At 41.1% G+C, this 13,999-nt stretch overlaps 1 protein-coding gene across 1 annotated transcript in view; it reads right to left on the bottom strand.

Moving 5' to 3' along the window:
* SLC25A12 (solute carrier family 25 member 12) overlaps positions 1-5,584 on the bottom strand; it is a 49,348-nt gene extending 43,764 nt beyond the window's left edge. Inside the window, exons 1-2 of the mRNA XM_032209833.1 lie at positions 5,244-5,584; positions 2,915-2,968 (exon numbers count right to left, since the gene is read on the bottom strand). Of these exons, the coding sequence (XP_032065724.1) occupies positions 2,915-2,968; positions 5,244-5,255 (66 nt within the window). The 5' untranslated portion in view covers positions 5,256-5,584. The remainder of the gene's footprint in view (positions 1-2,914; positions 2,969-5,243) is intronic.
* Between the last annotated feature and the right edge of the window lie 8,415 nt (positions 5,585-13,999).

The following is a 13,999-nucleotide window of genomic DNA, read 5'->3' as shown; positions in this document are numbered from 1 at the left end:
ATTTACTCTTTACCATTCTCCTGCAGCACTCCACATCTCTCTTCTATCACTTCATTGCCTGGATATCTCAGAAAGTCAAGGAGCTCTCCAGGATTTTCATGAGGAAAGACTCCGCACAAGTCCAGTCCAAGGCCATGATTACCACCTCATTCCATGGAGCAATCAGGACATCAATTGAACTATGTATCATAGCCTCAGGAATAGCCCCAAGTTCCTTCTGAAACCCAGTTAGGTTCATCAATTGGGCGCATCATTCAAACAGGCGCTTCCTCGGTCTGATGAAGTGTGGCTGTAGAAAATTTGTGGCTTAACAGAACCATTTTGTTGCTCATTGAAGCCTGCATATTGATTAATTATAAAAGGAACAAACAATGCCATCCAAAATGGGGCGGGGGAGGGGGAGAGAATCTGCACTGATAGAATACATAGATAATTACAATTACAATTCATTTAACAAATAATTGAATATTCAATGTTTGGATTCTCATCTTTTTCCTCACACACCAAGATTGTATTTATTAATGTGCACATTTACTTACTAAATTGATGCATTGTATTTTATTGGTGTTTTTATAGGGTACTGGAAAGAGTAAAGTATTAAATGGCCCTATATAATTAAGAACACACACACACACACACTCTCATTTCAAAAGATTACAGCTTGCGAAATACCCAGTTTCCCTGAAAATAAGACCTCCCGGGATAATAAGCCCAATCAGGCTTTTGAGCACATGCACTAAAATAAGCCCTCCCCTGAAAATAAGCCCTCCCCGAAAATATTGCAATACAGCAGCAGCCATGAGGTGACCACGCTAGCTACCTCCTGCAGTTCAAAAATAATAAGACCTCCCCGAAAATAAGGCCAAGTGTTTATTTTGAGGGTCAAAAGACAATAAGACCCTATCCTATTTTCAGGGAACATGGTATCACACAATATGATTAAGGTTAATAAAGAACAAGAACATCAGTCACTTAATGTACTACCTATGGTACAACAATCAGGAGAGATATGGTATCTGAGTTCTTCCTTTCCCTACTTTCTGGAGCTCCCCAAGATGACCCCTTGTAATTTTGTGACAGATCATAAAAATAATGCCTAAAATAAGTATGTTAAACAGAAGTGCATTTAATGCACATGTTTTGGTTAAAACTTCCAAAATGAAAACATCTGCCCTGAATGAAGCAGAAGTAGAATTGAGGGGAGCCACTAGTGTTTGTGTGTGTGTGTGTGTGTGTGTGTGTGTATGTATGTATGTATGTATGTATGTATGTATGTATGTATGTATGTATATTTAAAGTCACAACCCCTGGTATGCCCCAATTATGGGAGGAAGCTAACTGCTTCCATTCTCTGTCCATCGGCTCGTCACAAGAGACCATCCAGACAGAAAGCCCAATATTTTTACTGTTGCCTTTGCTACATTTGTGTAGTATTTGTGCTGATAAATAAATAAAGGGAGATTAGTATACATCTATTTCAAGCTATTTAGCTCTCATCAGCTAGCCATACCCTTACTGGGATTAGTGGTTAACACATCTGCCTAATATGTAATATAGCCCAGGTTCGAATCCCAGTAAGGGTATGGCTAGCTGATGAGAGCTAAATAGCTTGAAATAGATCTATACTAGTCTCCCTTTATTTATTTATCAGCACAAATACTACACACACACACACACACACACACACACACACACACACATGTATATGTATACACACACACACACACACACACACACACACCCTATGGAATGCAGATAACATTGTTGAATTAGACCAAAGATTTATCAAGATTAGTGTCGTATTTCGCAGTCACCAACCAGATGCATTTGGAATCAGCTCTAGAGTTAACCATATTACAGTATTGATAAAGCCTGGAAGCTGTAGTTATTAGTAGCTCCATTGAAATACCAATAAATCACTAATTAGTTTTTTTCTCTTGACATGCTATAGTTCTAGAGGTTGTCCCCTATTGTAAGGAACTCTTGCTTTCCACTGCTGCACAGCCGCTTTTCTCATCATTTATTCTCCATATTTTTACATAGTGAAATATAACAGCCTTGAAAATAACTACAAGTTGGTTTCACACTGTTTTGGAAGGACTGGAATATGAAAACACTGGTAGAACTGAAGCACCCAGAGACCAAGAAAATGTAAATTGAAACAAAACAGAATAGCACTGAAAAAAGATTTGTCTACAAATATATCAGAAAACAGGTACATTCCAGAAAAGGATATGGGTAAACGTGGACTTTGAAATCAGAGAAAAAGATAAATAGGGACAATTTTCGGTTAGATGCAAAAGACAAGAAAGAAAAGTATGTAATAGAAATGGATCTGAAATTTCACACATAAGATATGAATGCAAGTATAAAAGGAAACACTGTGTTAATGTGTAATGTCATATTTTTTTCATGTTAATTCTGTGGTGCTCCCCATCTGACTTAGTAAAAACCTAGACCCTGTATTTACTTTACCACTGCAGATCAGGGATAGAGAGGAGACATATGTCTGCAGTCCCATAATGCTCTAAAAACAGCCCCCTTCGTCGTTTTGTCTCAGTCCTGTCTAGACAGGAAAGGCAGACAGATATTCTTCTTGGATGCTCCCAAAAGAAGTTAATCCCTATGGTGTCTAATTGATAGTGCCAGTATCAAATTGAGCAGAATACCTCATTGAAGCTCTTTCTGCATTATCCTTTGTAGAAATATATTCACTAATTTTCTGGCATGCCACCAGAAAACAGCACATAGAAAAAGGTAAAAATATAGAAGCCTGCAAACATCAAACATTATCTGCATCTGATGAAAGAGATTATACTCTAAGAAACTTTATAAATGTTTAAGGACTACTAGAAGTCTCTGCATTTCTGTTATCCACAGCTATCACAACTCTCTCAGAAAAAATATTACTCACCTGCAAAAATATGTTACGCAGTTCATTTGGATCTGCTCTTTTGGTTGCCTGAACCTATAAAGACAATATTGGGGGAAAAAATTAATAGTTCACTGGTCAAGTTATTCAACAACCAAGAAGTAAAGCCTCTCATAGTACTCTTTGATAAAGGCAGCAAGTTTCTTATCTAAATGATAAAATGTTTACAATATTTATATACAGATTTGTTCTATTTAACTTAAAGGTGCTCATATAATTGTCAAACTCAAAAGGAATTGCCAAGAAAAGAACAGACCGTGTAACAAAGAAAAGTAACAGAATCAACAGGATGCCTCTTGATGGCCTTCCTGATGCTATCAGTCAAACCACATTGCATTGCTATTTCATCTTTCCCTCTTGAATTGACTTTTTGTGGAAACAAAATAAAAATAGAACTGTGAAAAACCAAGAAAAATTTGACAGTAACATCTGGCCTGCAATATAAAATTCGATGAACAAAGTAAGACGGGGTTATGATGAAGTCTCATGTGAAATTATCAAAATGTTCTAAACAGAAGGTAGCTGTGTTCTCAGGCAAAGACAACAGAAACTCAAACATGATCTTGTAGATGCCCGAAAGGACAAGCAGGCTTCCTCAAGTAAATTAATCTCATTCCTGTTCCAAGAAGCAAGATCATATAACCTCTGCAATACAGCATGTGTGAGAGAATATTTTTCTAGATGGACTTCAACTGAATAACTTAAAAATCTATAAAATGACCTTACAGTCTTTTGCATTAGCCACCTACAAAGTTTAGGGAGAAGAGAACATCAAAATATCCATGTTTGTTATGCATTAGTGACCATTTCAATCCTAATTCTTTTTTTTCAGAATCCCCTTTCTGTTCAGAATCACTCACGTCTTTACATTACTCTTTATCATGTGGGTGCCTTCCAAGATATGCTGAACTACAGGTCCCAGAATTCCCAGCTACATTGGCCAAGAATCATCTAGGCCAGGGGTCTCCAACCTTGGCAACTTTAAGCCTGGTGGGGAATTCTGGGAGTTGAAGTCCGCCAGGCTTAAAGTTGCCAAGGTTGGAGACCTTTGATGAAGGCATCCCTCCAAAAACCAATCAAACCATAGAGTAGGATTGGGGGGGGGGGCAGGGGTAGATATTCTAAGTTGAACTCTCACCTTCTTCTATATTAAATTAGAAAATAAAATGGTTGGTTGTTTGGTTCCACATCCAAAAAATGCAACATAGCTAGCATGTATGTAGGCTGCGAAAATCAGATTTGTTTCCCTTACAGACTATCCAAACCTAAATTGCTAAATGAGCACAAAGCTTTACTTTTATAGATCAAAGACCACATCGGAGCATTAAATAAAAATTGTCAACTCCCCCCACCCCCAATAATCCACACCTCAACATTCCACTGGCCATTAAATCAGATTAGAGCACTACTCCATTATGCCCACAAATCTGAGGCTGTGAAAAATGTGCTGTGTGCACGAAGAACCTGGACTCAAACTCAGGTGTATCCAGAGGCAGCTTTTAAACACTCCTCCCTGAATCTGCTAAGAATTCCTTACAGTTCGGGAGACTGGATACTGAGCTAGATGAACCACAATTCTTTAAGCCACCTCGATGTCAACCACGAAAACCCCAAGAGGCAAAACTCTCAGGGAATCCAGGAGAGGCAGGGAGAAGATTATTCCACCTTCTATGGTGCATGGGTGGATTTGATCGTTACACCACACTTTCCACTAAGTAATGGGGAATGGCACATACACAGTTTACGACAGTTATTAAAAGCAGGCTGCAAGAAGGTGCAGCTCAGATACATTTGGCAGCTGAGAAACCAAGTCATCTGGAGTTCATGCTTAGCCAACGTGTCCTCCACCAGACCTCTACGATAACCTTCCCCAACTTGGGACTCTCCATATATGCCAGGCTTCAACTCCCAGCCTCAGGGACGATCCTATTCTGACCAAAATTCCCGGAAGACGCCGGTGGGGAAGACTGCTGCATATAAGCTGCCCCTTCCCTTGGCTCCAACGGCAGGACACCGCGCACCCCCCCCCCCGGTCTTTCTCTAGGGTCATTTTTTAAAATGTCCGGTTTTTGATAGAATCCACCGCCGTCCCTCTAACTAAAACTATTCCCCTTCCCGCTGCGAGGGGCCCAAGAGCAGGGTGGGGTGGTGGTGTCGAAGCTCTACTCGGGGCTGGCGGGACGGAGCCTCCTGTCCCCCTCCCCGAAAGGCGCGGGTTGGCCCCGAACAACCTTGCCCGCCGGCTGGAAGAAGCCGCTCGCGCCAGCCGGCTTCTTAAGCAACAAGCAGAGAGAAGGAGAAGGGGAGTCACCTTGACCGCCATGCTGCGCTCGGGAAAGCGGATGGAGGAGGTAGGGGAGGAGGAGGAGGAGCCTCTCGACGGCGTTGTCAAGCAGCGGGCCGCGCCGCCGCCGCCCGCCTACCCTCTGCGAAGGAGGCGTCTCTGCTAAGTTCGGGCTCCGAGCTTGTCCCAGGGTGACCCCGGCTTTGGCACTCCGTCGCCGGAGCGGGCTTGGTTCTAGAGTGTCGGCGTCCTGGACACTCCGCGGAGTGGGGCCGGCGGGGAGAGAAAAGGCCGAAAAATACGTTTGCTCCGCATTCCCAAAACGTTGAGGCCCGCAAGTCGATTAGCCTCCCGAGTGCCACCTGGGCGCGGAGAGGGCGTTGTCACTCGAGTTGCATCTGGAATGCAGTGGGAATGCCGAGCCCTCATGATCGGCGATGGAGGAGGGTCTAGATGGTTGAGGGCAATAGGGTGACTCTGTAAACCGCTTAGAGAGGGCTGTAATGCACTGTGAAGTGGTATATAAGTCTAAGGGCAATTGCTATTCTGCTACACTCTCTCTCACTCTCTCTCTCTCTCTCTCTCTCTCTCTCTCTCTCTCCCTCCCTCCCTCCCTCCCTCCCTTCCTCCCTCCCTCTCCCTCTCCCTCTCCCACTCTCACTCACTCCCTCTCTCACACTGTATTGCTGAATCAGCTTCGGTTTATGTAATGAGGCTTTCATCGAAGATGGTGTGCTGGTAAAACCCACATGATCTTGTGTGGATTAATGCAGTTGTGCCAGGATTATCATTGGGATCTCAAGTTTAATGCTCACTGTAGAATGTCCACTGAAATTGTTCCCACACTTGTACCCAACTTTTAAAAAGGTCACATTCAAGGGCAGCACTACTACATTTAGAAGGTTAAAGATCACTTCCGTTCAGAAAAGCTAAAGTGTGATGGTCCCGTTCCATTAAATCAAATTTTGCCTCTCTTGAAAAATAATACAGTTCTATCAAACAATCATGAAAAGCTGTAGCAGCAGCAAATGTGTTGGTTTTTATTTTTAATATGGTAAATATTAAATATAACATGTATAAACAAAAGCTCTTTTAGGCTCCTCCAGCATTTTTTAAAGTGCAGAAGGTCCTGAGAGAGAAAAAATTAAGAAACACTGATTTAAGGTATCAATCAGGGGCTTATCCCCCTACTTTGAATCTAGCAAGCCTTTGCAGAGGCTTAGATAGTTCAAGAGTCTAGACTAATAGAGACCAGTAGTTAAAGTACCTCATTTCCATTGTTCATTGGGAGGGATTCAAACTTGCAAGCAAAGGCTTTTGAGTCATAGATGCTTTTCCCACCTGCATTTAACTATGGTACATATATCCCCAACATCTTTATTCTCTCATGTCCCAATGATGTATGTATTTATGTATTTATGTAATCTGTGTGTGTGTGTTTGTGTTCATTTATAAAATGTATTAACCATCCATCTTACTTCAGGGTAACTCTTGGCAGCTTACATTAATAAAAACTGTGCAAAAATAAAAGCACAAATAAAATACTACACACAGCCAAATAGAGCAATTGGAAGATGGGGAGAGCAGGAGCAGGATGGGAGAGAGGTGGGATCTATTGTTAATCAACCCCTACCTGTGATTCTACTGTAATGCTCCCCTATTGGAGTCCGAAGTTAACTGGCAGAGCCAGGTCTTTGAAGGTGTTGCCTTCATTTCGTCATCAACTTGTGTATAAGACAGCCTTAAGCAGTCCTTAGTTGTGGTTTCCCTTAGACCAGCAGTAATCAGTACCAGTTCTGGGGAATATCAACTCTGATACCATTCATGCTGTCAGTAAGCCAGTCACATGTCCCACAAGACACAAGGTCCATCAGTGTCTGTTGGCTATCTCAGGCTGATGTAACACACCTTTTCCCCTTTCGTCCCTGGGTGCTTTCTTCCAATGTTGTTCCATTTTTCTCCTCCAGATGCAAGGAACTGCAGAGGAGCTAAGTTTTGAATGAGTCACGCTCTCTTGGAAACTTGTGACAAGGGTTTTATGAAAGCCTCAATTTCTGGAAACCACACTGAGCAGCTATTTGGCGGGCTTGCCCATACACATGTTTATAATAATTTTAAAAATTCTTTAGAAAGCCAGCCTCCTGGTGAATCTATTGGATAGTTCAGTTGACTTGCCGATGAGCGCAGTTTTGAGAGAACTGCACTTTCATGCTGTTGAAAAGGTGTGGGGAGGCTGGGAATTAAAACCAAGCTATCCTGCTTTCTCCTGCTTTACCATCCAAGGCTTCTCATCTGTTCTGCAAACCCTCTGAAGAGCTGTTCATTGGGCTTCTTGGGGTTCTCGCACATCAAAAGTAACAATGTGATAAAAGGTAACAATAAAGGTTCCCCTCACACATACAGTATGTGCTAGTTGTTCCCAACTCTAGGAAGTGGTGCTCATCTCCATTTCAAAGGCAAAGTGCCAGCGCTGTCAGAAAATGTCTCTGTGGTCATGTGACCGGCATGACTAAACACTGAAGGTGCACGGAGCACTATTATCTTCCCATCAAAGTGGGTTTTTCTACTTGCATTTTTACATGCTTTCAAACTGCTAGGTTGGCAGAAGCTGGGACAAGTAACAGGAGCTCACTCTGTTACACAGTGCTGGGGATTCGAACCGCTGAACTGCCGAGCTTTCTTAATTGAAAAGCTCAGTGTCTTAGCCACTGAGCCACTGTGCTACTGCGTTCCTCTCAACAATTTGATAGTCATTAGCAAAATAAGGATAAAACAGGAGCTGCATCTCTTGGCCAAATAATAGTTTCCAGCCCTTTGCATGGAACAAGTGGGAGAAAGATGTACAGGAAACCTAAATGTTAATTGTTACACAGTGACACAATTTCATAGCTTCATAGGTTTGCTACATTAAATCTTTCTGATCTTTGTGTTCTGGGAAATATATTGTTACTGCATTTTGCATTCAGCCAATTACAGTAATCTAGCAACCTTTTCATGTTCTCTTCACAAAATGCAAACTTTGAGTTTTCTTGACCCAGACTATAGCAAACTGACTCTCTTGTCATGCCTTTGACTGCTTTAGCACTGAAACCAGAGGTGGATTGCCAATTTTTCTACTACTGGTTCGGGCATGCTTGTGCGCGGAAGCGTCCAGGTGGGTGGGCGGAGGCTCCTGCCACCGCTACGAACCAGGAGCAACCAACCTCTGACTGAAATCAAATTATTGTCCTAAATAACTATATGGTGCAAATCAGAGGTGGGTTGCTAATTTTTTTTACTACTGGTTTGGGTGCGCTCCCGGCGCATGCACACACACATGACACTTCTGCACAGAAGCTTCTGGTCGGGTAGGCGGAGCCTCTCGCTGCCGCTACTACCGGTTCGGCCGATCCGGGGCAAACCGGCAGCAACCCACCTCCGGTTCAAGTAAGGAACCAACCAGCACACCAAATAGGACGGATTCAGCAATTGTCAGATTCTGCACAACTTCCTGTAACAATGTTGCTTTGATCCTGGAATTCCTTGCCAGATATAACTTATGATGCTCCAAAGACCTTTATTGCTCTATGACAGGGCTGTCAAACTCACAGCCCGCAGGCCAAATGCATCACACACAGGCCAAGCCCATGCCCAGTTTAGCAAAGGGGGAAAAAAGTTGTGATACATTGTGTGATGCCACCATGATGTGAGTTTGACACCCCTGCTCTATGAGATATATTCCTGACAATATCAGTTTTCTGAATTTTATTACTAACATTGGTACTGTATTTGTAAACGTTAGTGCCTTAATTTAACTCCATCTTAGAGAAAGTCTCAATTTTATATAAATTTTTTAGTATCTGTAGTTACAAATGCCCGGGTTTCTAAAATAGCATATGTCTGTCAAGTGCTCGTATCTCCTTCGTTATCGAAGCTGTTTAATTCTGCTGGATCATTGAAGGTGATGAATGGAAAGTTCTGAACTGTAAATAAGATCAACCATAGTTTGCTGCTTTCAGATCTTCAAAACCTAAGGACTGGAGATTTTTACAATTTTAAAATTGTGTTATCTATCTTCAAAATTAATTTCTTGTCCTGTAGCTTTAAGGTGCTGAAAAAGGAAGGAAGTGGCGCAGTGTTTAGAGTGTAGTACTGCAGGCCACTTCAGCTGACTGTTAGCTGCAGTTCGGCGGTTCAAATCTCCCGGCTCAAGGTTGACTCAGCCTTCCATCCTTCCGAGGTGGGTGAAATGAGGACCCAGACTGTGGGGGCAATATGCTGACTCTGTAAACCGCTTAGAGAGGGCTGAAAGCCCTATGAAACGGTATATAAGTCTAACTGCTATTGCTATTGTTTTTTCTTTTTTTCTTACTGCGTTCTTGTGTTCTACGATGTGTGCATTTATTCTCCTGTTCGTTTGTCCAATGTATGTTGCAGGGCAGATTTTGCATGGTATTTTGTAGATTCCTTGGTTTTCTAGCTGGATTTTGTCTTTGGGGTTTCTTAAGATGTTGGCTATTTTTTGGTCAGTGCTGGAGGCTCTCTTGATATTGCATTTGTGGAGAATTTTGCTGATTTTATCTGTGGTGCCTTTGATGTAAGGGAGGTGGGCAATGCCATTGTCCTGTTCTGTGTCTCGGTTCTTGGGGGAGTCTCCCTTTGGATTAGGTTGGTAATTGGGTTTTTTTGGAATCCGTTGGAGATTAATACATTTGTGAGAGTATGTAATTCAGTTTTCAGGTGGTATTTGTCGGCTAGGCATTTGGTTCTGGAGATGAGGGTCTTGGCTACAGAGTTGATCTGTGCAGGGTGGTGATGGGATTGTGCGTTTAAGTAGCAGTTAAATCTAAGAAAACACACACTCACGGACACACATATATGACACTCCTTGGGACGTGTGTTCTGTTAAGATACAGCCGGTTGTGCCTTAAAATGGCTTGTACTCTACTGCCGTAAAATGGCTTCTACTGTACAGTGCAGTGGAGTTGCCATGGTAATGGCTTCACAGTAGTCCACAAGGGGTCTTCCTCTGGTAAGGGGGAAAATCCAACATTAGAAATTACATTTGGTCCAGACATTTCCCCCCTATAAATAAATACCCAGGCAACACCAGGTTATCAACTAGTTTTAAATAAATACATATTTTCAATCAACAGTGTTATGTGGAGAAAACAAGAAAAGTAGAATCAAGAAATCAGTAATTTGAAAGCAAGATTTGATATGTTACCAAATCAAATTCTACAAGGCAGATTGAGAAATATTCCACATATTAAAAAAAAACCTACCCCTGTGAAGCAGGAGCAATTAAAAATGAAATCCATGTGCTTTTGTATCGTAATTTATATATAGTTTTAGGTACTGGGCACCAGTTCAGTTGGCCATTATTTATACTTCCTTTGTTCTTTCATATTTCATCAGATAAAGATGAACCCATTAATCACAACATGATGAAAGTTTGTGTTACAGTCCATAATGTCAGAGAGAACAATGGCTAATGCTCTTATAGTGCACGTTAGTAGATTATACTGTATGTTAATTTTTAAAATAAGGATTTATTAATTAGCAATCAATAGTTGTTTTAGTTTATTACAAACTGGATGGATAGCTTTTGATTGTGATAATAATTGATTTGAACTGTACAGATCCATGGGTATAATAGGAATTATTTTCAGAACTTAATAGGCAGAATAATGCTGGAGATGAGACAATGAGCTTTAGTGCTGCAGTGGTTAGAATGCAGAATTGCAGACAAACTCTGCCCAGAGCCTGGAGTTTGATACTGATAGGCTCAAGATTGACTCAAACTTCCATTCTTTTGAAGTTGGTAAAATGATGACCCAGATTGATGAGGGCAATATGCTGACATTGTAAACTGCCCAGAGAGTGCTGTAAAGCAATATGAGTTGCATATACTGTAAGTCTAAGTACTATTGTTAGTGCTATACAGCCCTGTATAATGAGAACTCAAAGGCTTGAGGGATGAAATTACTCTCTGGGGAAGAATTACAGATCCTTGCTTCAATTCTTCAAATTTCAATATTGGTCCAAGAGACAAAAATAACAACAATCCTGCCTTGAAGTCTGGAGAAATTCTGATGATGAACATCCAACCTTTTCTAACCTCTGTCACTTAATCCATTCCTACTCAATAAGCAGTCTTCTTTAATAGCCATTAAATTATGAAAGTTGTAGAAAACAAATCATGTATTCTATGTTAGGAAGACCAGCTTAACTATTTTTCTGTGAACACTGTAATTGTTAGACTGAACATACTCTTAACTATTAAGAATTTCTACGGTTTGTAAAAGGGCATGATTCCTTTAGTTTGCATGTCCCTTTACAGTACTTTGCCTGAGAGACAATTAGGCCTCATGTTCTGACCTTCTATAGCTCTTCAGCCAGTAGATCTTGGCTGTAGCAATATGATTAATTTTGAATATATTGGAAAGGAATAGTATAAAAGTAGCATGTGTATCGTTTAAAAAATACCAAACTTAAAACATATTCTAAATTCTGCTCTATGTGTATTTAAAGCCTCAAGTCTAAATTATGGTCACGTTTAAGCAAACATTTATACAGTAACGGCATTTAAATACAGAATTAGCATATGTTATACCTTCAACTGCATTTCCCAATTTACTTCCCATTATTGCTCACTTGTATCTTTTTCATTAAAAAAAGCTATGCATTCCATATTCATAAATTTGTTACTGAAATATTCACATCATTATATCTCCATTTGTTATTTCTTCTTGAATAGTGTTACTTGTGATTGGCATATTATCCTACAACATCAGATGTCTTTATTACATTGGATTGGAAATTCAGTAGGAAGATGAAGTTTAAGTCATTTCAACTGTTTAATATGCACATTAAACACTAATTTCAGCCTTATCAAAATGATCCCATACCTATGATCCTCTTGTTCCAAAATAACCGAACTAAAGCAAGTATAGTAATCAGAGAATCTGACTGGTTACTTAAGTATGTTGCCATTGTATGCAAAGAGATGTGAATAATTGGAGATCTCTGACCTTTAAGTACAGGTAATCCTCGAATTACAACAACTCATTTAGTGACCGTTCAAAGTTACAACAGCACTGAATAAATTGACTTATGACTGTTTTTCACACTTACGACTTGCATTGCAGGTCATGTGATCAAAATTCAGACACTTGGCAACTGAGTCATATTTATGACGGTTAAGTGTCCTGTGGTTATGTGATCACCTTCTGAGACCTTCTGACAAGCAAAGTCCATTGAGAAGCCTAACAACCATGTTTCTAACTTAACAACTGCAGTGATTCACTTAACAACTGGGGTAAGAAAGGTCATAAAATGGTGCAAACCTCACTTAACAACTGTCTTGTTTAGCAACTGAAATTTTGGGCTCAGTTGTGGTAAGTCCAGGACTACCTATATAAAAGACTTGTGCTGAGGCAATTTATCATTACACTATAGTTTGTAGTGAAATGAGGCTTTTGGACATAGCGGCAGGGCTTTTGGATGCCCCAGCACTGTGTCCGCCATAGAGGCGGGACACCTCTATGTCGGACACAGTGGCAGGGCTTTTGGATGCCCTGGCACTGTGTCCGCCCTAGAGACGGGACACCTCTATGTCGGACATAGCGGCAAAGCATCTTTTGCCTGCTTTCAAGCGCCGGGGAGCGCTCTATGTCTTTGTTTTTGCCTCACCAGCCATAAATCTCACCGCACGTCACTGAAATCTACATACCATCTATTTCACCAAGAGGTAAATATAGGTGGCTTAAAACCAGAGGTGGTATTGACCTACCTTCCCTACTGGTTCGCAAATTTGAGCGCGCGCATCTGAGAATTGGCAAATAAATATTTCTCTTCTCTCTTGCCATGTAGATAGTAGTTTAGCATTTTCTGTTTATGTCTACTGTGCTCTTAGTTCAAGATGAGTGTTTGGATGGTTTGTTCCTTTCTACTGGTTATTGCAATTATTCTCCTGCTTTCCTACTATACCTACCAACTCTTGCAGATCCCTTCTTCTACCAAGGGTAAGTCCAGAGAAGTTTGTCCAGGAGGGTTTGTTTCTACCACCCTTTATTACCAGTAGCTACTAGTAGGTTTGACTTTTTCATTGGTTGGCTGTTTGGGGGGATATTCCTGCATGGGGTCAGCAATTGGTTCTTGTTTGCACTGCTGTTCCCCACTTGTCCCAGCTTTTTGGATACCAAACCGAGTTAAGCTCTTTTCCCAACTTCTTCCTATGAAGCTTTAACCAGTCTCTGCTTTGGTGGCCTTCAATTCTTTGGCACTGCTTCAGCCTAAATGATAGACCATGTGTCTCAGCTGCTGCCTCAATGCTCAGCTGTAGAATTCACTGTGTGGGAGGAGGTTTGTCCTCCCTGAACACTATAACATAAATCTATGCATGTCTTCCTCTGGATCTGTGTCTTCCTACAAACCATTTTCCAAATCTTCATATGCCAATACTATACCACCATTTCAGTCCTTCCCTGAGTATAAGAAACTCAGCCTTTAAAGACTTTCAGTCTTAGATATGCTGGTCTGGGTGCAATCCGAGACTACATGCTTTGTGCAGAACTGCGCAGGTATTTCCAGTTGGAAATGTTGACATAAATTTAGTCCTTATGAAATGCCTGCGGCCATGATTTTGCAACTACAGTAATTGCAAAACCACTTACTGCACTTTTCATCCTATATTAACCTCAACTATTGACACTTTGGGGGCAGGGAATCACTTTTTAAAAACTTTATAAGCAAGCAGATTTGCAACAGCAAAATCCACTATATATGTTTGAGGATATGAT

The sequence above is a fragment of the Thamnophis elegans genome, chromosome 1, assembly GCF_009769535.1.
Source record: "Thamnophis elegans isolate rThaEle1 chromosome 1, rThaEle1.pri, whole genome shotgun sequence".
Classification (NCBI taxonomy): Eukaryota; Metazoa; Chordata; class Lepidosauria; order Squamata; family Colubridae; genus Thamnophis; species Thamnophis elegans.
This window is presented reverse-complemented; position numbering and strand designations above follow the sequence as displayed.